Raw genomic sequence first — 22746 nt, 5'->3', positions numbered from 1 at the left:
TTATAATGTAACCTGATAGCTGGCAACCAGGATTCAGGCACTGGCACAAAAGCAGGAACAGGAGGCTGACAAAGCTATTTAAGCTGCAAGGAATACTTAAAAATGCACGTGGATCTAGAAGGAAATTCACAAATATTTATGTGCTTCATTTATTTTGTAGACAAAGGTTGCCATATCTAGAATCACTTTCCTCCAGTTTTAGCCATAAAAATATCAGGCTAGTCATAAACAGCTTAATTAGAGTTGGCTCTTTCTCCATGCCCAGAAAGAGAGAAGATAAGCTTTGAAGGTTTTTTGTTTGTTTGTTTTTGTTTGTTTTTTTTTTTTATAGTTATACAAGTAAAGATGATGACACACTGCTCATATTGAAGAAAAGCTTAGAAACTCCAGTGAAGGTTCCAGATACCATTGTCCTAAATAACACACTCACATGTGTGTTTCCCTGTAACACCACTGTGATTAGAAGTAGGCCTATGCCCCATGCACTTCTAGTCAACAGTTTGGGTTATTCCTATTGTGTTATTTCATCAAGAGCTGGTTACACGACTGGCATTCCAGTCTGTAGACACCAAGTTCCTGAAAAGGGATTTGTGATTACTGCGCAAATCATGCTCTGGGAAAGAGAGTGATTCTTAAAGACATTTTCGGTGGAAGGTTTTCAATGAAAACAGTGACATTTCCTGTTCAAAAAGCTAGGGATAGAGCAAGACTGTGTCTGTATGCGTGCATGCAATAAGCTCCAGAGAATTTGAAGGAGTACCCAGAGGATGGGTCAGAAGTTCAAGGTGACAAAAATGAGGAACAGCTGCTATGTACCCTTCAGCAGCAGGTGCACCCAGGCCAGAGGTTTAAGTCTGCTCTGCCAGTGACCAATAGACTTGTGAGACCATCTGTTTGGGTACAAATTACACACAGCCTTCACAGTTTTGCTGCCCAGATCTTTGCTGTACACAGACAATACAGGGTTTGTTATGGATTAGCTAATGAGCAACTGTTAAAACCAACACACAGTCCTAGTTCTCCTGTGTTCATTAGCTGGATCCTGTACAAATCAGAATGCTTCCTCATCTTATAGCTGTAATAGTATTTTTCTGATCAAGCATCTTTCCTTCCTTTTGGGGCCACCCCTTAAGGCGCTGGAACCTCGAAAGGCTATGTTGACTTGTCTTCATTTTGCTTAACAAATGCACAGGGATGTTTTGATATGCAATTACATAAAGCTTTGCTAAGTTTTACATCACCCTTGCCCTCCAGCTCTAAGACACACCTTTAAGGGAGACTTCATTCATGTGACAGATTTTATTTACTTGCACTGTAGAAGAAAAAAGGCTAATTTTCTCCTGTGCAATCTGTGCATTGATGCTCATCAGCTCTTTGTAGATGCAAACCCTTGCTTGAGAAATGCTATCATCCCCCTCAATAATCAACAGAATTAAGACATTCTGTGAAAGCATTCCTTGTATTTATCTTGAAGTTTGCTTTTCCTGTTGCAGGTTTGAGAAGTCTGTGCCTTCATTGGTCTAATTAATTTTTTTGGTTCAAATGAACCCACAAACAGTATGTAACATGTTACTAACAATGTTGAAAAAAATCCACAGATATTCAAAGTGGAAAGCAATATTTAATCACCAACTAATGGCCACTGTTTTCTATTTCCTGTATTACAATGCTGTATAAAATTATATCCAATCTGTAGTCAGTCTCATTTATACAAAACGCTGCTACACCAGGGTATACTTTAGCACTAGTTTTACAAATACATTCCTTAATAGTTTTATCTGATACAATTTTTAAAATCTCAAATAACAGCTTTTCTATTCTATCTCCTTATGTAAGAGATCTCTCAGTACTGAACACTGTGCTATCATGAAACTTTTTCTGATATCCATCCTATATTCCTTCTTTCTCTACCATTAATCCTAGTCATGCTCACATGTTCCACATAAAATCCCTCTCTCTCCCCTAAATGTTAACACCCTTCAAATATTTTTAGACTGTTATTATGTGTCCACCCCACCCCCCACCATTCAGTCATCACTTAGCCAAGCTATGTATATTTAGCTACTTTAATCTTTCCTCCTAAATCAGTCCCTTCAACTCCCAGAGTTCAATGTTAAGTCTGGTATGCTCATTGCTCTTCTTAGAACTCAATCCATGTTTTTGAGATCCTTCTGGTAATGTGTTTGCAAAAGCCTGGCCAGAAGAGATTTACATGTTCTTGTTTTCAGGCAAAAAGAAACGCAAGCCACTGGACTTGATTAATTTTCATTTTCCACATCTGATTTTGTTGCCAGGTTTTGGATTGAACCCGAAGTTATAAACAAATATTTTCTTTATTTAAGAGCAGATTTATCTAAGAGCATACTAGCAAATATTTGGATTCAATTGTGAAGGAATAGTGTTTTTTAAAATGGAAAGAAACACTAGGGCTTTCTACTAAACTTTTCAGAAAACAACTGGAAACACATAGTTACCCAGAAGCAGAGCAGAAAATAAAGCAGTGACTTGAAACAAAGGAAAAGGCTGACAAATTAAATTGAAACCATCTCTCAGGTAACAAGACAGAAGGAGTGGACGCAACTGCAAAGCACATGACTGGCTTACTAAACCAGGAATGATTTAAACTCTGTGCAATTTATAAAAAAGAATTACACTGCTGACAGAAAACTGCTACAGATTAGCTCTATCTTGGAGAATTACTAAACATTTGAAATTTAGAAATGAAAAAGCCAAAGGAAGAGCCAAAAAAAGCAGTGCACTGTTGCTAATGAAGGAAGTTACATCAACATGAGAAAAGCTCTGTGGCTGCAGACAGATACAGTGGGAAAATCTCGATTCCACACAACATACTTGGTTTTAGGCCTGACGTATAAAAACGGGACTACAAAACTGCTAAAATCACAAAGGGACATGAAAAGGAAATGCCCATTGTTTAAACAGCAGAATGAAGAAAAAGAAAGTACTCACAGTCATTTAGACAACATGTAGGGCACAATAAAACTGCTAATTTATTAACCAAGCATGTTAAGGAAAAATGCCACAGCCAGTGTTATCAGTTATATTAATTGCAATTGCAATCAGTTTCCTAGTTGGTAGACATTTCAAAAGTGGTAAATACCTCAATACTCAGGAAATGCTTGTAATACATAGAAAAAAAAAAGTTGTTTTTATGTTCACATAGAAAAATGAGCAGTTAAACTGATATATAATTTAATATTAAGAAAACTGAATTCTGCTTAGAAAGGAGACGGAAGGAGAAACTTGACAAACTCCAGCAGAAGTTTTATTTGTTGCAAAAGTCTCCAGAAACCTAGTTCCACCTAGTTAACAACAAAGAACTAGAACTACACATAAGCAAAGTGGAAAACTGACTCAGTGAAACTAAGCCTTGTTATTAAGCAACTCCAAAAACATCATATATATCCCCAGAAAAAGAACAGAAGATGGAAAAGTCTGCATCCTGACAGAATCTACGTTTTGTCTACCTTCTAGTATCTAAAATGGAAGATTCCATTCTGTTACCAAAACTGTGGGATAAAGGGACATTCTATGGTTCATTAGGTCAAGATAATGGAAGGAATAGGAACTGCAGAAGTTTTTTTCCCTGACAGGTATCACAGCTCAAATCCAAGTTTTGCGGTTACCTGGGCCAGGCAGTTCAGTGGCAACTGGGTGGATCCTCAGCATATTCCAATTGCTTTGACTGAAACAATATCAGGCAAGACTCTGAACTAGCTAGAGAAGAAAGTATTAAGACCTTGAAAGCATTAAAGGTCTTGAAGGTTTCTACAATTGTAATAGCTGTAATATTCCTCCTTCCACTCATGGAGGAAAAGTGTTTATGAACTGGGACAGGCAGTATATGTTTTGTTTCTTTGGGTTTGTTTGCTTTTCAGATTAACTAGATTAATTTCTGACGTTGGGGAAAAAATATTAACTGGTAACATATCCCTTTGAAATGAAGACTATATTCTACAATTTACCTAGACACTTCAGAACAGGGGTAAGAAGAACTACCTGACATGTGGAGGTTTTCAGCATCAGAATGATGTTTTATAGCAGCTTATTTCATATTGCAAGTTCAAATCTTTGCAGTTCACTGCCTCTTCTAGGTTTTTAACTATTAACATGGTTAACTATGTTTCTCCTGTCACTCAGACTGAGTTTTGAACATCTTTTGATATTTGCTCTTTGCCATATCAGGACTTTAAGAAACAAACAGATGGCACCAGACTGAGAGATGAGCGCCCTCAGCTATCTGCTCCACCCTGCTCAGCACAGAAGTTACTGAGCCTTTTGAAAGCTATCTGCTGAACTACTGCCTCCTTCAGAACAGTGGCCGATTCCAGCTCATGTTACAAAAAGGTGCTCCAAGCCAGATGTTTGTTCAGTGTTCAGAAGTTTGTTTGGCTAAGCCCGCTCAGCAGTGTTTTGTTAAACTAAATCTCACTTTGCTAGTTACTTTTTATTTCTCCATGCTCATTAGTGTTGGGAGACTCTCACTCTTAAGGATCCTCATTCAAATCACACAAAGATACTAATGTTTTTCTCTCCTCTTTCTCCAGACCAATACTGAAGATACCAGGAAATAATGACTGTAACACTGAACTATGTGATTGTTTATTTGGGACAAATGATATAGGTATTATTTCTCCCACATAAAAACAGATGGACAACGTAAAAGCCAGATTTGTAATACTGTACTCCCGTGTTATTCTAGTAGGAAGCACTATTATGAGAGTTATCCTTGCAAGACCTTGGTGGTACCAGAAGGCACCAGATCAGCCAGTTAATGGTGTCCTGGACTCACTGATACTAAAGTGCATAGAAAGATCAACGTATCAGGATCCCATATATGACAACACAGCTTTTCATGCCTCGAGCAAGTGGTAAGCAGAGACTATTGGTAGGGAGAGCGAGGGCTTGCATTGTAAGCAGTGTTGTGGTATAAGCTTATCCAATCAGGATGCTGCCTATAGCAGTACAATATGTCTAGGAGGTAAAAAGATAATGAAAGAAAAGAAAATGGCAAAGGCATCAAGAACTTGACTGGCTTGCAGGTGAAGCAGGAATCACGTCCACATGATGCATTCCATACAGCAGCAATAAGTGGAATGTCACCTGAAGAGCTACAAACAGCATGTGAAGTCTGAAGAGGGTAGGGAACATGACCATGAGGCCAGTGTATAAGCTGAACTGCACATTTTGGTGCAATTTTAAATGTTTTCAAACAAAACAGCACAAGTTCTTCATAATGGCCTGGTGCACTTTAGCTTGTTCAACGTGTTCACTGGTAATAGCTACAAATTTAAAACTGATAACAAATTGCCTCCCACCAGGTGAAAACTATATAAATCACACACAGAAGAGATCCTTGGAAATGAAACATCATGCAGAATAGTACCACAACAGTATACCATCCAGAATAGTACCAACCCAGTTCTTACTGGGAAACAATGAAAATGTTTGTGTGGAGCCAGAAGTTGGACTTTATGATCCTTGTGGGTCCCTTCCAACTTGGGATATTCTATCATTCTCTGTTTCACATTTTTCAAGAAAAAGGTGCATATGCACTTCTCTGTAACTTACTGAATGAGACTTGAGAAGTGTTATGTGCAAACCAGTCATAGGACAGCTAAACAACCTTCCCTTGGAGGCAGGTCCTGCTCCACCTACAGCTTGTCCTGTTCTGGGACCTGGCTCATAAGCATTGAGAAGATGAAATCAGGGACTATATTTGTTCTCCCTGCCCGGTCATATCTTTCTATAGATCCCAGGCTGCGCCCTGCTTCTTTGGCATGGATCCTAGAGACTAGTAAGCAAAGGAGGGCATAAATCTGAGCCTAGGCGTCTGTCAGGAGTTCATTGAACTAACTATCCATGCTGGGAACAGGTGCACTGAAGGCAAGCAGGGACACTGTCCTATTTGGAGTAATGAGCGAGGGGTTGAAGAAAATTTGTTCATTTCATCTCCCAGAGCTGAGCCTAAACTTTTTACCCTGCAAGTAGGTTATTTACCTTCTCCAACTCACCAGTGCAGTTAGGGACTTTCCACAAAATTCCAGCTAATTCTCATTTGCTTCTGTAGTTCATTCTACTTCACTTTTACTTTTGCTCTCTCATTTCTTTTCCAGTCCATTTCACTCCCTGCTCTGACATATTAACCCCAAAGCTGAAGTAGTTCAAAGGCTATGCACAGAATGATTAGTGAATGAAGACAGTCTTTAAACACAGCTCTTTCACCAGTAATTTTAAAAGTCAGCTGTCATGAAAAGTAGCACAGACTTACAGCAGCAAGGAACATGTCTCTAACCTATGTTTCATTACCATAAAGCACCATGGGATAGATTTTCAAGTAAGACTTTAGTTTAAAATTACATTTTAAGGAGGCATTGCTTCTGAAAGAAGCAGTCCTATGCTCACCTAAGTTATAGATCCTCATTCCCATTCCCATCATCCCTTCTCTAAATATCAGCACAAGCAATTGTGTGGCTGGGCAATGAAACATACAATCAGCCCTATGCAAACTGAAGTTCACTTTTTCACCCTTTTTCTTTGTGTTAGTATTATGGATCAGTTCCTTGGGCAGTTCCATGGCATAACCATAACAGTATTAGTGCCAACAAAGGGCAAGAATGGATGTCTACATCTGAATATTGACACTTATTGCAATTTAGGGTGATCAGTCTTATTCAACATACATTGCTCTGTTGCAGATATACTGATGCATGTAACCATTAAAAACATGAATTGCAGATAAAGCTGTGTAAACAAAATCCCACCCCTGCCCCCTTAATGAGGGTAATCTAATCCTTAGTTCAAAGAACAATGGCCCAATGGGTGGACAGAAATCTACAGAATGACTTGTGAAGTGTTCCATATGAAACTTCAGGGCAGGGCATTCCCATGTGTGCAAAGAGAAACAGATTCAATTGTAAAGGGAAAAAAAACACTGACTGGGCAGTGAGAGGTCTGCCTTACATAAGATCCTTGCTAGCGCACAGTTTTAACCTTGGACTTTTAACTAAAAACAACCATGCACTCTCAACCCGAGCATTGCTTTTTAGTCATAGAAGTACCAGGTGACTCCTTCCAAAACTCTGAGGTAGAGAATGCAGGTTGGACTTGTTTTTTTTTGTGGACAAAAAACAAGAAATATTGCTTAACTGTGGAATGGGTCAAAAGATTAATTCAAAATCATGTCTACTACCTAAGAAGCTGACTTCTGCTGCAACTGCAAGCCAGCAATTCTGTGTTCAGGACTGGGTAACTAGCTAGCTAGCTGAGAACAACTCACAGGTGAAAGGCATTCATGCCAGAACTGAAAGATGGCTAGCTACAATGAAAGGGTGCATCCAAAAGAGTCTGCTTTCTGTCCTTCTGAAGATCACAAAAGTGTAACTAGAAAACTAACTGTAGCTGCTTGCACACCACAAGCAGGATCAGTGGGAGGTTCAGGAGCTGAATTTCTGTCTCGTAGCAACAGACACACAAGCCTTTACCTGTTAGAATAACAAGAATGTTGGGGACAGCAGTGAGAGATACCTTAAAAGATAGACTTAGTCACTTCATGGAGCTATATCTTCCCAAAATTTAATTCAACAGCATGACCAACTCTGGGAGCTACCTTACTGATTTTCCCCTGAATCAGTAAGGCATCCAATTGGATTCCCCTGGCATCCAATCTCTAATTCTTTCTGATTTTCACATATGCGTATACAGATGTTAAAATCTTATGCTAACTAAAATCTTTGTGAATTTTCCTAAATACAACTCGAAGTGACCAACTGCATCAATTTGGGGTAGCTTGAGAAGAAAGAATTCATTCAGAACATGAGTGGTAGAACTGACTTGCACAGGGTAGGCTGCCTGAAATTTGTTGACGTGTCCTTTCTTTCTCCTTACCATACATCTTGCCTTCGTCTGACAAGATAATCTTCCGCCGTCCACATGGTGGGTAGATGGCTAGCGCTTCCTGGAAGCTCTGCTCAATGTCCGGACTCCATACACCCTCAGCATCATTGTCAATTGGTTTGTCCAAGGCCTCGCTGCCCCCTGAGTCGTTGCTCCCCTCAGGGGAGGTGGGAGAGCTCCACTCGTTGGAGGTAATGGTGCCAGCTAGAAGCTCCAAAGTGCCACGTGGAGAAGCAGACTCAGAACCTGTGTTGACAAACATATCCCATCCATGAGTTAGAAATCCTCCTCTCTAGAATAAACGAAGCTATACTAAAGCAACAGCAACAAAAAAATACTCAGTGAGGAGGAGTTTTACTTCAAGTTTATCTTAAAAGGTGAATTGATCATGTGCTTGATTTCTACTAATGTTGAGATAGAAACCTTTTCTACAAACGCTTCTGAAACAACAGCCCGCTCCAGTTTCTGTTTGGTTCATTAACTCTCTATCACTTTCCAGTTCTCCTCAGAAACTGTCCTCTTGCCTGTGTCTTCATCTCCTAATTTCCTTCTCCTGCTGATGTCATTAATTTTGAAAGCGTTATTTAACTTCCTGAAGCATGCATACAGTGATTCAGTCTGTATGAAAGACTACACAAAGCAAAGCAGTGATGCATTATCTACTCATTACTGAGCATTGGAGCTGAAATTTTCTCAGATGCTGTTTCATTGCTTTGGAGTTCGCAGTCGGTGCCACTTTTAACACTGACATTTCTTCTCAAGGATCAACTGCACTTCTAAAGAGCAGCTCCTGGAGCCAGGCAGTTTAATGCAATGTCTCCCAAATCTCAGCAATTATATCCTGGCAGGAGCCAAAGGCACCATGAGTAAAAGGATAAAGTAAAAGAATAAAGTCACTAGGTTGCAGGTTATGAATCCCAGTTGCTTGGACAGTTTCTACTCCTTATCATCAGGACAACCTCTGCCAATTGCCTTCTGTTCTCTGTGCCTCTCTGTCCCCTTCATCCTTAACCATTCTTGGGCTATTAAACTGCCACTAGGTAGGAGCAGAAACTTTTTCAATTGAACCTAAGCAGGCAGCTGCTAGCTCTTGAAAACTACAATAAATTGCAGTCTACTTATAAACCCCTATGGTGGAGACTGAAGTAATTAAATGGAGCTGTAAAAGCTTTCATTCAGAAAGCAAATTCAAACCGTACAGCCACTTCCAGTCAGCCATATAGAAGACAAATGTCTTCTAAGGATGCAAGATCATTCCCCTGCCTTAATTCCAAAATTGTTTACCTTTTTAATAGTTTCATTATCTGAGCCACAAAGAATGTTCACAAGCTACCATCTGAGATTCCCTAGTTAAATGACAGTGTTCAAAATTTTTTTTACCCATCATGTTCATCTGGGTAGCAAGAAAATAACAATAAGGGTTTTTTTTTTTTTTTTTAATTAATCAAAAGCAACAGAATCAATAAACGAGAGAATGAGGAGAACGCTCTGACACACCAAGTCAGACAAGCTCAGAAATACCACAGTAAAGGAGGACTGAAGATGAATTTGAGCATGGTCTATGTTGTCTATGTCAAAACCTATCTAGAAAAAAAAAAAAAAAAAGTGGATATGCCATGCCCTAGTTGGCTAAATACATACGATGTATACAGTACATAAACAAACAAAAAACCCCAAACACAAAGCAGACCCATTCATTCAACTTCAGAAGTTCAAAAAGTAAGGGTTGAAGTCTCCAGAAATTTTCCTGACATCAGCTTACCAAAACATTACATGATACACTCCTTTTTAGCCTTTTTTTTGTTGTTTTCTTTGGATTTCATGATTAAAATTTTCACACCAAGTGAAAAGATGCACTTAATTGCTCAGCTGTATGGCTTCCAAAGCCAGTCACTTTGCTCAAGACAAATCCCCTCCCTAGCAATGCATACAAGTAGACAACACCATCTCCTGAAGGATGTATGGCCAACATAAACATAAAAAGCATTTTGAATACAGTTCAAGGCTTCATATCTACGCCAAGCACTTTCAGTGACAGCGGAAGCTCTGAGTCCATTCTGATCCAAGCTCCACAATTTAGTGGAAGAGAAAAAAATACACACTGTTCAGTTGTGTGCCAACTCCCAAGACTCTCTTCTTTCAGCACGAAAGAGTTGCACTAACTTCATCAGATGTCACCTGTGTATTCAGGGAAGTCCACAAAACCAGAGACAGAATCTGTCAGCTTTATCTCACATTGGTGAGAGACAAAGCATGCTCAACTGGTTCCTTCCCCTTTTGAATCCCCTGGATGGGCACATGTATTTTGGACATCCTCTGACTTCCTTTCTCATTAGAGCAAGTTTTGCCAGAGGTTCTAGGCTTGGCATTTGTTCTCTTGTTTCCACCCATTTGAACCTTATACTCCTCCAACTCTCACATTTCTAGTCTTGTACCTTACAGTTGTTCTTATTCTGAACCCATTCTTTTACTGAGAGATTAACTATGCATTCTCCATGAAGTGATGCATTCTCCACCAGCATGAAAGACACAGGCTCCTCACAGCACCTCCGCCTCCTCACCACAGTATCTCTGTTTCCCTGTTACATTTCCCTCTGTTCAAATTCTGTTTCTTATTCACTCTTGGTCTCTCTGTTCTTATTTCTGTCGTGGCCCATCTCCTAACACAAATCACAGAGACAGGCTTTGGGGTCAGTGGAAAGCCAAGCAATGAAAAAAGCACAAATATTTTACCTCCAGCAGATTCAGTTTAATTGTTCTGATGCTAGCAATTTCAATGCTAACTCTCTCCTTTCACACATAGCATCTCATTGAGATTCAGAGATCCTGCACGGCCAGAGAGCTGCCAAGAGACCTTCAGTGAGGTCTCATTGACAAGGAGCACATCTTTTACCAACTCCATAGTCTGACACATATACTTTCTAATATCAGTCCCACAGTCGTTGCTGTCAGTAACAGTTCCCTCTCAAGTGTTTGTGGCAGCTGTTCAACACAAAACACTGAGGATAACTATAAGTACATCTGTGATAAAATGAAAACTAGAGAAACTGTGGGCCCTCTCCAGAAGGAAATGGGAAATCTAGATATGGAGAAGACAATTACTTTTTTTTGCCTCAGTCTATACCAGCAAGAGCTACAGCCACACAGCCCAAGCCCCAGAGGCAAAGGCAGGGACTGGGAGAATGAAGAACCACACACTATAGAAGAAGAGCAGCTTCAAGACCATCTAAGGAAGCTAAAGGTATAGAAGTCCATGGGAATTGATGAGATGCCATCTGCGGGTCCCGAGGGAACTGGCAGATGTAGTTGCTAAGTCATTGTTCATCATATTTGAGAAGTCTGCTGATGACACCAAGCTGCATGGTGTGGTCTACATGCTGGAGAGAATGGATGCCATCCAGAGGGACCTGGACAGGCTTGAGGGGTGGGCCTGTGAGAACCTCATGAGATTCAACAAGACCAACTGCAAGGTCCTGCTCCGAGGTCAGGGCAATCCAAAGCACAAACGGTCTGGGTGGAGAATGGATTGAAAGCAGCACTGATAAGGACTGGGGAGTGTAGGCTGACAACAAGCTTAACATGAGCCAGCAACGTGTGCTTGCAGCCCAGAAAGCCAACTGTATCCTGGGCTGCATCAACACAAGAAGTACATGGATCTATTAGAGTGAGTCCAGAGGAGGGACATGAGGATGATAAAAAGACTGGAACACCTCTCCTGTGAAGAAAGGCTGAGGGAGTTGGGGTTGTTCAGCCTGGAGAAGATTCTTGGGAGAACTTATAGTGACCTTCCAGTACCTAAAGAGGCCCACAAGAAGGCAGGAGAGGGATTATGTTGATAGGACGAGGAGTAATGGCTTTGAACTAAAAGGGGGTAGATTTAGCCTAGATATAAGAAATAAATTCTTTACTGTGAGGGTGGTGAGGCACTGGAACAGCTTGCCCAGAGAAGCTGTGGATGTCCCATCCCTGGAAGTGTTTAAGACCAGGTTGGATGGGGCTTTGAGCAACCTAGTCTAGTGGGAGGTGTTCCTGTCCATGGCAGGGGGGTTGGAACTAGAGGATCTTTAAGGTCCCTTCTAGTCCAGACCATTCTATGATTCTATATGAAAAATTGCTGCCAGCTGTCTCCAGTTATTGAGTTTTCTTAGAGCTTTTCTTTCCGTAAGACTTCCCCTACTATATATCTGCCCCCCTTTCCCTGCTGAAATCAGTATCAGGCACAACACACTAACCAGAGATGTCCCTATTCACTCCTCCCAGGCAGCAGTGCTTGCCAGCACAGCTTTGTGAAATCTGACAGTGTGGTTCCAGTCTTGCTTCTGAGCTGGCTGCACTCTGAGCAATTCACTTTACCATGGACGTCTCTTCAACCCTTGTCTTGTTCAATGGAACTGCAAGCTGTTGGGTCAAGGACTGTTTCTCATTACAGGTATTCTTCGATGTTATTGCAAAAAAATAAAAAAATAAAAAAGAGCAACTCTAGCATTCATTTCTAAGTTACAGGAGTCAAATACTGCTACTATCAAGGATGTGAACCTTACAATGGCTCGAGTTGGAAGGGACCTTAAAGATCATCTAATTCCAAAGCCCCTGCCATGAACACGGACACCACCCACTAGATTAGGTTGCCCAGGGCCTCATCCAACCTGATTTAACACCTCCAGGGATGAGGCATCCACAGCCTCACTAAGCAACTTGTTCCAGTGCCTCACCACCCTCTGAGTGAAGAATTTCTTCCTGACATTTAATTTAAATCTCCCCTCTTTTAGTTTAAAACCATTCCCCCTTGTTCTGTCATTGTCTGCCTGAGAAAAAAGTTCCTCTCCATCTTTTTAATAAGCCCATTTTTAAGTATTGAAAAGCTGCAGTAAAGTCACCCCAGAGCCTTCTCTTCTTCAGGCTGAACATTCTCAGGTCTCTCAGCTTTTCTTCATAGGAAAGGCTTACTTTCTTCATTTTCATGTCTCATCCACAGAAACAGTAAAATAAAGGACTTCAAACAAGAATGAGTTCAGCCAGAAGGGAGTATGTCCTGCTACTCAAGCTATAACTTCATAGGAGTAGTGTAGAATAAGAAGACTTGGAAACAGCAACAACCAATTATTTCCACCCAGAACATGTTAAGAGATGAACTTAGCCAATGCAGTCATACAAGATGTGGGTTTAGAAAAGTAACAGTTTGGAATAATGTGAAATGTATAGGGTATAACAGAGCATAGTATTGAAACTTACCAGAGGAAAATGGTGGGGAAATTTTATAGCATACTATAACAATAGCTCAGATCCTCTGAAAGAGAAGAATGAGTGCAATCAGTGGATGACTAGCTCCAAGTGAGTTCAACTTAGAGACTGCAGGGGGAAAAACAAAAGTACTAGAAGGGGAAAAGGTGCAAAAACAGTTACACAACAATAACTGAATGATGTCTGAAGTTTACAGGCAAAAGAGGACAAAAATCATTAACATGTTTTTACAGGGACTCTAAGAAACAAAAAAAAAAAAAAAAAAAAAAAAAAAGATGATGCAACTGTAGCAGGACCAACTAGCTCTAAACTAACTAGCAGGGTATAACTCTTCCACAGCACCCTAGCCACCAGTTATTCAGGCTCCCTAAGGTGTTACAATCTAGTCATTAAATTGGCCTGGAGCCAGTGCTACTTTAAGTTCCATCAGAAGGTCCAGCAATGGTGGAAGCAAGTGGGAACAGTCCACTGAGCCTTTGAAGGGTCTCCACTCACTCACACCCAACTGTTGAGATGGGCTACAACTACAGCTGTTGCCCTTGGACTTCTGCAGTCCTGAGGCAATGCTGGCTATTCCCTCTGAATGCCTCTATTCACCCAGGACATCAGAGTATTGCTGACTAATCCTGAGAGTAAAACCAGTTAAAATACGTGTTACAGGCAGTAGGTGAAGCAAAAGCTCTTAATAGGCAACAGCACTAGGCAAGGAAGAAAAGAGAATCGAGATTTCCCTCTGTGTGTTGTGTAAGGTAATATAATTATTACACCTACAGACTACACTGTAAGACTTTTGTCTCCATCCAACCACTGAGCAAGACTGGTTTACAAAGGAACAAGCACTTCTGGCCTTGGATCATATTCAACATATAAGACTGAACTCCATCTGTATGCTTATGATTTTGTGCTAGGTGCAAAATCAAGCTTGGTTTGCTTGCTACACTGAAATTGTCCGCAGCAGCTACTGTACGAAAGGCACCTGACTTCATGACCAAAGCAAAACAATGCTTTTAAATTATTGCAGTAGCTGAGCTCTGGCTGAAACAGAGAGAGGATGTAGTGTCCAATGCAGTGATATAAATCAAAACAACAAGAAAGGAGAACTTCTATCAGTGCAGCACTGGATAATGCAGTCAGATAGGGTGTGATGACAAAAGACTTTGTATGGCCTTGCACGCTACCCAGTCAGGTACATTTGTGATAAAGAAAACAGAACAGTCTTGCTGCCCTAAGAGGAGGAAGAAGAAAACAAAACAACCCATATCAAACAAAAACAAACAACAGCAACAAAACCCCAAATCTAACAACAAAACATATGCAGGCTCAAAGGTTTGGTGTGCTCCCACTGTTCCAGGGGTGGCCAACTTGTGGCTTGATCCCTAGCCACGGGCAACCCATTCACAGCTCCAACACTGGCTACACGACAACACAGGCTGCGCTTTGGGCTGAGAAAATGACAACTATACCATTTACATGGCAGCTGGGAGAGAAAATGAGCCAGCAATGGTAGCTGAGATTGACACTGCCAGGTTGCCCTGGGATTGAGCCATACACAGGCTTGGCTCCAGCCTTCAGCGGAACTATATAATTCCTGGGGAGTCAGAAAAAAAAAAAAAAGGTTGTGGTAGGGTGAAGGTGGTTAGCCACTTTTATACTAGCAGCAGTGGTCACCAATAGCCCTTCTTTCAACAGTCACCAAGGTAATTAGAGAAGAATTAACCAGGAAGAGCTCCAATAATTGTGTTCCCCTTCTATCATAGAATTTTTAGTAGTGTTATTTAACATGTTATTTAACACAACTGCCTCTGGGTTTACTGATTAAAATGACTTAGATCTTACCAAATCAAATCTGAAAAAGCAAGTCTTGTTTATCATTTTCCCAAAGAGTATTCTTCACTTAATTATTAAATGAAATGGAACCTTTAGTAGGAACCTAAAAAATATTTACTCGTAAACCCCCTGTTCTAAAATCTCACCATCAGGCTAAAAAAGCCCCTATTTTACCTATGGAAAAGAAATATAGCATAAAGATCTACCTAAATGAATTGCCCAATGATGAAAATCAGACTGAGGGCAAAATCCAGCCAAGAATGTCAACACAAGGAAAGATGGAACTTTGAAAGTGATTTGTGAATGCAGCTGCTTTAACTTCAGAGGGGCTCATTTTTCTCAGGACTGATGTTTAACACTTTCCAGAAATTGAGCATCTTTTGAGTCTCCAGTCAAGTAGCATAAAATTGATGGACTCATAATGTTCTGTCATTTTATGATATCCACATTAAATTCTTATTTCTCAATCCTGCCTCCTATTGAGGATGTCTCTCAGCCTCTGCTCTTTCAACTGGTGATAGGATATGAGGGAATTGCTTAAAGCTCTGACAATATAAACTCAGATTGGATGTTAGGAAAAAGTTCTTCACTGAAAGGCTAGCCAGGGAACTGATCATGGCCCCAAGCCTATCAGTGTTCAAGATGTGTTTGGACAACACTCTTAAAAATGTGGTTTAACTCTTCAGTTGCCTCATTTCGAGTCAGGAGCTGGACTTGATGATCCTCATGGATCCCTTTCACCTCAAGGTATTTTATGATTCTATAATTCTTTTCTAGGACTCAGGGGTACATGTCCCAAAACAGCACAACTGTTACATACTTCAGTTCCCATAAAACCAGTGGCAGAATTTCACATGAACTTAGACATGAAACAAATGTTTCTCTGATCATCTGATCAGCTCTGAAAGTGTTTAGCTCCAAAACTAGGGCCAGTCTTCAACAAAAGCAATAGCTGAACCAGCACTAGGAGTCTTACAACAGGATAGACACAAGCACTAACCACAATGCTCAAGCAGTCAGATTTCCACATTTTCCTTGCTTTCAGGTGGCCTGTGTTGCAAGCATAATCTGTGTGCCTCCCTGTCCAGTCAGGGCTAAAGAAGGCCTTTACTAAAGCCTTAAGACAGAAGCAAACCACAAACAGGCAGAACAGGTATATTAAATGGGACCTCGGTTCAGTCAACATTCATTAATTATTTAAGCATGTGCCCTGATTTTAGTAGGAGTTAGACAGGAGCTTAAAGGTGTTTTGATGCACCAATGCCTAAGTAAAGATCAACCATGAAATATCTGCATCATCTGTGAGAGAAGGTCCAAAGGATATTCAGAGGGCTAGAGCACCTGTCCTATGAAAATAGGCTAAATTGGGGTTATTTAGCCTGGAGAAAAGAAGGCTCTGGGGAAACCTTATAGCAACATTCCAGTGCTTAAAGGGAGCCTGCTAGAGAGACCAGGGAAGGACTCTTTATTAGTGAGTGTGTTGACAGTACAAGGGATAGTGGTCTTAAACTAAAAGAGAGTAGATTTAGATTGGATGTATTAGGAAGAAATTCTTTACTCAGGGGGTAGTGAGGCACTGGAATAAGTTGCCCAGAGAAGTTGTGGATGACCCATCCCTGGAAGTGTTCAAGGCCAGGTTAGATGGGGCTTTTGAGCAATCTAATCTAATAGGTGGCATTTCTGCCCATGGCAAGGGGGTTGGGATTAGGTGATCTTTAAGATACCTGCCAACACAAACCATTCTGATTCATAGGCATAAGCCCTGCTCACAACTGCGAACCAAAACCACATTCTCCCCATGAAATCAGAAACCATCACAGCTCAGTTTTGTAGTACACAGCCCACCTGAAACATGAAGCAGGCGAATATTGCCTACTTACAGATAAGATGATTGTTTATTGGCTAACACTCAGGAAGGTCTGCCAGATTTGTTCTTTTGTAAAAAAAAAAAAAAAAAAAAAAAAAAGTCTGAAAATTCCCAACAGACAAGGAGATTCCAGCCATTTTGGACTGATTCCAGTTCTCCCACTGGCTTGATACAAAATGTAGTAAAGCTGTCCACAACTCAGACTAGTCAGAACTCTTCCCTCTCAGCTGTGACAGTACACAGTCATTTCCACGCTGTTGAAAATACAGTGATTTCATAGAAAGCAAGTGAAAACCATGAGAACCTGTAAGTACAAGTCCAACGCTCAAACTGGAATCCCTAAGCATAGAAAGAGGAAACAGAAAGAGCAAAACTGAAAAACACAGGTTAAGCTTGCTTCAGGATATTACAGGAAAGCACAAAACTTTTGATTGATCTCTTTGCCCTTCCAGACCTTTCTTCCCAGGAAGGTCAACAGGTTATATACCTTCTGTTGGATTAATCTACAGGAGGAACAGGGGCAGCCAGCCAAGCAAAACTAGACTCTTAAAGGGACACAGACAACCACGGACAACTCCAGTTTTTAAAGCTCGTTCTTACAAATTAAACTTGTGACCAAAAACAGTGGAAAACCATGCTTCTTCTCTCTTTCTCGGTTATTTTACCATGTGGAAAAAAAAAAAATACTTTGTTTCCCCTGTACAGTAATTTTCTTGTTTGTGTAGATCTTTCACAAAGAAATGAGAAGGGGAAATAAATACTATTATTATTTAGTTAAAACAAACAAACAAACAAACAAACAAACTAAAGCAGTAAGTATACTTGGAGAAAATCATCTTATGCAACCCTCTCTTCAATTATCTCTCTCTTTTTTTCCCCTAAGCTGACAAGATTTTCACCCAAAGAGAGCCTGACTAAAACCTGCTAGTTCAGTATCAGTGAGCTGGATTCAAGGACCTGCTATACTGATGTATGATCTGGTAAGAACACCAGCACATCTTTTCTCCCTTTCCATTCCAGCATACACATGCTCGGTGCTCTTTTGACGTTTCTCCCTTTAGTTGAAGCACAGCAGTCGTGGTTACAAGAGATTAGATTTTGACTGGACATCTATCATTAATGCTTACCACTGTACCAAGGAAGGCACAGTGAGGACCATGCTAATTTATTTTGTTACTGGCAATAGCAAAGCAGATGCTTCAAAGCCTTGTATTCAGCCACTGGCACTCATGTCTTAGTACAGCAGAATAAAACACCTCCCTTTTAGCAAACATACTCTAATGAAAGTAGGACTCCGTAATTATGAGCCTACAATGGAACAGAAAAACAGAGCCAGTGACTCAGTCAGTGGCACAGGGAACTGGAAAACCTGCCCCTCCCTAGCAGGAAAACGTCTAATTCATACGGTGTTAAAAACAAAGGGGAGTGACTGCATCATCTCCAGAAAAAGGAGGACCTAACGGGCAGGGAAAAAGAGCAAAACAAAAAAACTCACCACCAACAAAAAACAAAGAACTCCAGTCATCTAATCTCAGACCTTGTAATGAGCTCCAAACATGCAAATTCCAAACTTTTTACAAGGCTCTTCGCTAGATCACAGCTCCACAAAGTAATATGTTGGGCATTTAACACGGTGATGGGCATAACGGATAAGTTGGGGCAGAGAAAGAAGCATACCATAATCAATAAAGACCATGGCTTCATAAACACTACTATAAATCTTGATAAACTTGATTGTTCTTCAAAGGAGGACATTATTACCATGAAGCTAGAGAATGAAAAGAAGAAAAGTGCACAATGTGATAGGTTAAGATTTAGAAAAACATTTGCTACTCTCTTCAGGAAATAAAGACTGGAAAAAATCAAATTGGCTTGGATAGCTCTGTTCATATTATTAGAAAATTAACTAGCACTTCAAAATTAAGTGTAATGGTATATACTAATGGAACAAACAGGTACAGGGGGCACCTGCTGTTTTGCTGCAGGGATCTTTGGTAGTCCAGTTTTCTTTGACATCTTAATGAATGATATAAAATGGAATAAAGGGAATGTTAATTAAACTTGCAGATGATACAGAATAAAGTTTACAAACACCAGTGGATATAGGCAACTCAAAAGGATGGCTGATAAATAAACAAGAGAAGGGGATAAAAGGGACACAAATTAGAATATCTGGAAAAGTAATGCCAAGAAACTGAAGAAACCTCAAAGAACAAGAAAGCAAATACTTCTACAATTTTGTAAGACCATGGTAACTTTTGTCTGCCTATGCTCAGTTATTACTTCAGGCAACAGAGCGAGATGAATTACCTCCAACATCTTGCAGAAACAAACTAAAAAAATATTCTCATTGCTAGTCTATAAGAACTTAGGTGTAAATGCAATAGAGAGAGAAAACCAATAATTTCACTGAAACATGCCAAGGCAAAGCCTGGTGCAGTAGACCAAGAAAAATCAGTCTAAATTTCTGGAAATCCTTACTGATGTTAAAAAAAACACTGCGCTATGGAAAAGCTGCCCAAGAGCATTGCTAGAAGATTTGTTGCATGGCACTTAGGAAAAAGAAATAAATCAATGAAGGTCAAATATGAGGTATATGGACAGTGTTTCCTTTTCTTTTTAATATTAAAAAAAATAAATGTAACACTGATTTTTGCTTCCTTAAGATACAGTTTTGTGGCCAGATAAGACACATCATTTTGACTACCACAGTAGCAACTGTAAACATGGTCCAAAGAACTACCTAAGACAGGATAAGATGGCAATGCTGCTAAGGTGGCAATGTTGCTTCTTCCCCTACTCCCCATTCATTGCACCCCCTTCTCCAAACACAGCTCTATTTGTATCAATACATAATTAACTGGGCTTGGGAACAGATCTGGCTGAAAACTAATTTGATAGAACAGCGTTACTTTTCATTTTGGTTAGCCTCCCCTGGCCCAAGTCACTAAATGGCTGCACAAATACCCATGGAATCGACAAAGGAAAGAGGTAAGACAAGTACAGGAAGGGACAGTCTGTGCAGATAAGTTGTGTCTTCAGCAGTGCCAGCCTAAAGTATTTGTTGGTCTTCACCATGAATTCTATTGTGATGAAACCAAGAGTTAAAAGATACATTCAGAGGAGGAACAAAACAAAACAAAACAAAACAAAAAAAACCACAGTACTAAGGAAAGCTGTGATTGAGTATAATGCCACTCCAGAGATAATCTCAAGCAGCAGGTATCAGAAATTGTGCTTTTCAGCAAACTTCTCAAAACTCTACTTACTGATTTTAAGTTCTGTGAAACAAATATCAGAGTAAAACAACCACCAGCAACTCTTATTTTATTTTAAACCACGGGAAGATTCTGTGCCATGGAGCCCTTCTCTTCAGAGCCTGGCAGTTCTGTTCTCCTACATTTTTCCCACAAAAAGTTACGTAGTATAGGAATGTTAAAAAACACTTAACATGGTAATAACCTAAAATACTTGAAAGCTGTCAATAACATTAATAAATCTAAAAGATGCAGCAGGAACCAAGAGAGTGGAGAAGATATTAACCCCCTTCGCAATAGTAATCCCCATGCACACTAGATCATTACAAGATCACCTCTAAGGGGTAAGAGCAACGAGCTGATGCTCCAGTTTAGAGATGATAAATTTGCCACATGCTTAAGTTTGAGAAATCCAGACCAGGTTTTAGGAAAACCCTGTGAGGTGACGGCACTGACTGGCTGCCTTTTGGTCTGTGAATTAAAGTGCCAAAGAGCCTCCCGCATCCCACAGCCTTGATAAAGAAGCCCCTCTATGTTCATTACAGCACAGTTCAACCTCCTTGCTCTAGTGAGAAAAATCTACTGAGAACAAAAGTTTTCAATTGTACCAGTGGTAGCATAGCAGCTGCAACAGGGCCCTAGCCTGGAAAAACCCTGTCTGTTTTCCCCCTTGTTCTGTTCATCTTACTCCTCCCTCCCCATTACTTTATTCCCTATTGTACTGCCCACCTCCTTCTGTAAAAGGAAAAATAAGATCTTCTCCATCTACACAGGCAGATGGACAGACAGGTGAATGAGTGCTCCACTCAGTTTGCACGCAGACAGTGAAATCAAGTCTAAGGGAAAACAAACTGTTCCAAGTAAAGAGAAACAAGAAAAAAAAACTGCCTTGCTATCTATCTCTCCTGTCTTTAAAAAGTATTTTGTGTTGTTTATTTATAGCAGATCTGCAGAGCACTGCTCTTAAGGTTAGAAAGTAACATGTGTGTAACTTCAGGTTAAATAAAAGCAAAACAACTTGGTGGAATTAGCCCTTAAGATATATTAAGGAGTCGCATGTTTTCCCCCCTTTCCACAAAAAAAAAAAAAAAAAAAAACAACAAAAAAAAAAACTTTAGCATCCCACACAAGGAGTTGTTTAGAAGGATTTATATAAGTAAGATAAGAAATTACTTAGGGATGATCATTTGCCTTTTTTTTTTTAATCATTTCCAGAGACATGCCACCCAAACTCAACTCTTCCAACTTCAGAGAAACTCATCTCGGAAAACAACATTCCCCCATCTTTTGTTAAATGCCCTATAACAACCCAAATGCTTTCTCACGGTTGTTTTTGCTTATTCTGTATTTTGCATTGGTTGTTATTGTTGTTGTTTCCCAAAAAAAAGCACTTTCTGTAGTTTACACCAGGATTTATATCCTTATAACAGAAAGCACTGATCCTCCTCTCCACCCCCCATACCCTGCACATCTTTACTAAAGTTACAGAAACCTATTTTTTTCAACGAAAAGCGCTGGCAGCTTCCTGCCGATGCACCACACCACCGAGACCCCGAAGCCTCGGCGCAGGCAGGGAGCGGGGGCAGCCGCCAGCAGCCTCCATTGAGAATTTTCCGATCGCTTCCTTTGTACGGCCGCGTCTCCTCCGTCGCACATGACTGGCTTCAAATCCCTCCTTTCACCCTCCGGCAGGCACCCGGTCCCCTTTACCCCGCGGGAAAGCGACCGTGAAAAGAGCGCGTCCTGACCTGAGCGAGGCAAGAGCAGCTGCCGTTCCGCAAAGGCAGAGAGGACCGGCTTCAAATCCTCCTTCTGCTCCAGGACTTTCTGCCAAGAGAGCAGATGAGAGTTATTCGGGATGCGCCCGTCCCTCTCCCCCGCCCGATCCCCACCCCCGAGCCCGCGGGGGTCAGGGCAGGGGTTTGGGAAGGCGGAGCGGGAGGAGCCGCTTCGCGCTCGGTGTCGCCGCCGCCAAAAAAACAGCGGAAAAAGTTGCCGGGAGCCGCGGCTGCCCTCGGGGCGGCTCCGCGATGGGCTCCCGGCCCCCCCCACCTTTCCCCAGCCCGACGGCGGGGCCGGAGCGAACAAAGCCGGGCTGGGCGCCGCCGCCGGCCGGGCTGCCGGGGGGCGACCGGGGCCGGGCAGGGGGCGAGCGGGGGGCGAGCAGGGGGCGAGGGGGAAGCGGCCCCAGGCGCAGCCCGGGCCGGCGCTGCCAACAACTCACCTCGAGAGCTTGGAGCGGCTGGCGGGACGGCAAGCCCGTGCGGCGGCCGGGCAGCAGTTTGGGAGGAAAAGGGAGGGTTTTTATTTCCCCTGGAGTTTGAAACGAGGAAGTGAGGAATGCGAGGAATGAGAGCTGGTATGAAATGAACGCGGCCGAGGGAGGGGACTCCCGTCTAACGTAGAGGCTGGAGCAGGGCTAGGGATAGGGAGGGGGCTGGCCGGGGTGGGGGGGGAGGAAGGAGAGGAAGGCGAGAGAAAGGCCGAGGCGGAGTTGGGAACAAAACACAGCAGGGATCGGCCGCCTCTGGCTCCGGGCCGTGCGTGCCCAGGGAGGAGGGAGCGCGGGGCAATGGCCGGAAGAAAAGCCCTGCGGAGGCGGGGGCGGGCTGCCCCCTGAACAGAGGAGCGGAGGAAGGA

The 22746-nt window shown here is 41.6% G+C and overlaps 1 protein-coding gene across 5 annotated transcripts in view; it reads right to left on the bottom strand.

Moving 5' to 3' along the window:
* Positions 1 to 22746, bottom strand: part of TEAD4 (TEA domain transcription factor 4) — a 59619-nt gene that overhangs the window by 36314 nt on the left and 559 nt on the right. The window contains exons 1-3 of one of the 5 annotated variants that reach the window (XM_072043064.1): positions 22331 to 22680; positions 21855 to 21933; positions 7906 to 8160 (exon numbers count right to left, since the gene is read on the bottom strand). In XM_072043064.1, the coding sequence (XP_071899165.1) occupies positions 7906 to 7912 (7 nt within the window). In that variant the 5' untranslated portion in view covers positions 7913 to 8160; positions 21855 to 21933; positions 22331 to 22680. Of the gene's footprint in view, positions 1 to 7905; positions 8161 to 13146; positions 13202 to 21854; positions 21934 to 22330; positions 22681 to 22746 lie in introns of those variants that run through there. The other 4 variants (XM_072043054.1, XM_027449839.3, XM_072043056.1 and 1 more) reach the window with 4 other exon arrangements.

The sequence above is a fragment of the Anas platyrhynchos genome, chromosome 1, assembly GCF_047663525.1.
Source record: "Anas platyrhynchos isolate ZD024472 breed Pekin duck chromosome 1, IASCAAS_PekinDuck_T2T, whole genome shotgun sequence".
Lineage (NCBI taxonomy): Eukaryota > Metazoa > Chordata > Aves > Anseriformes > Anatidae > Anas > Anas platyrhynchos.
The sequence above is the reverse complement of the archived record's forward strand: the minus strand, read 5'-3'. Positions and strand labels throughout refer to the sequence as shown.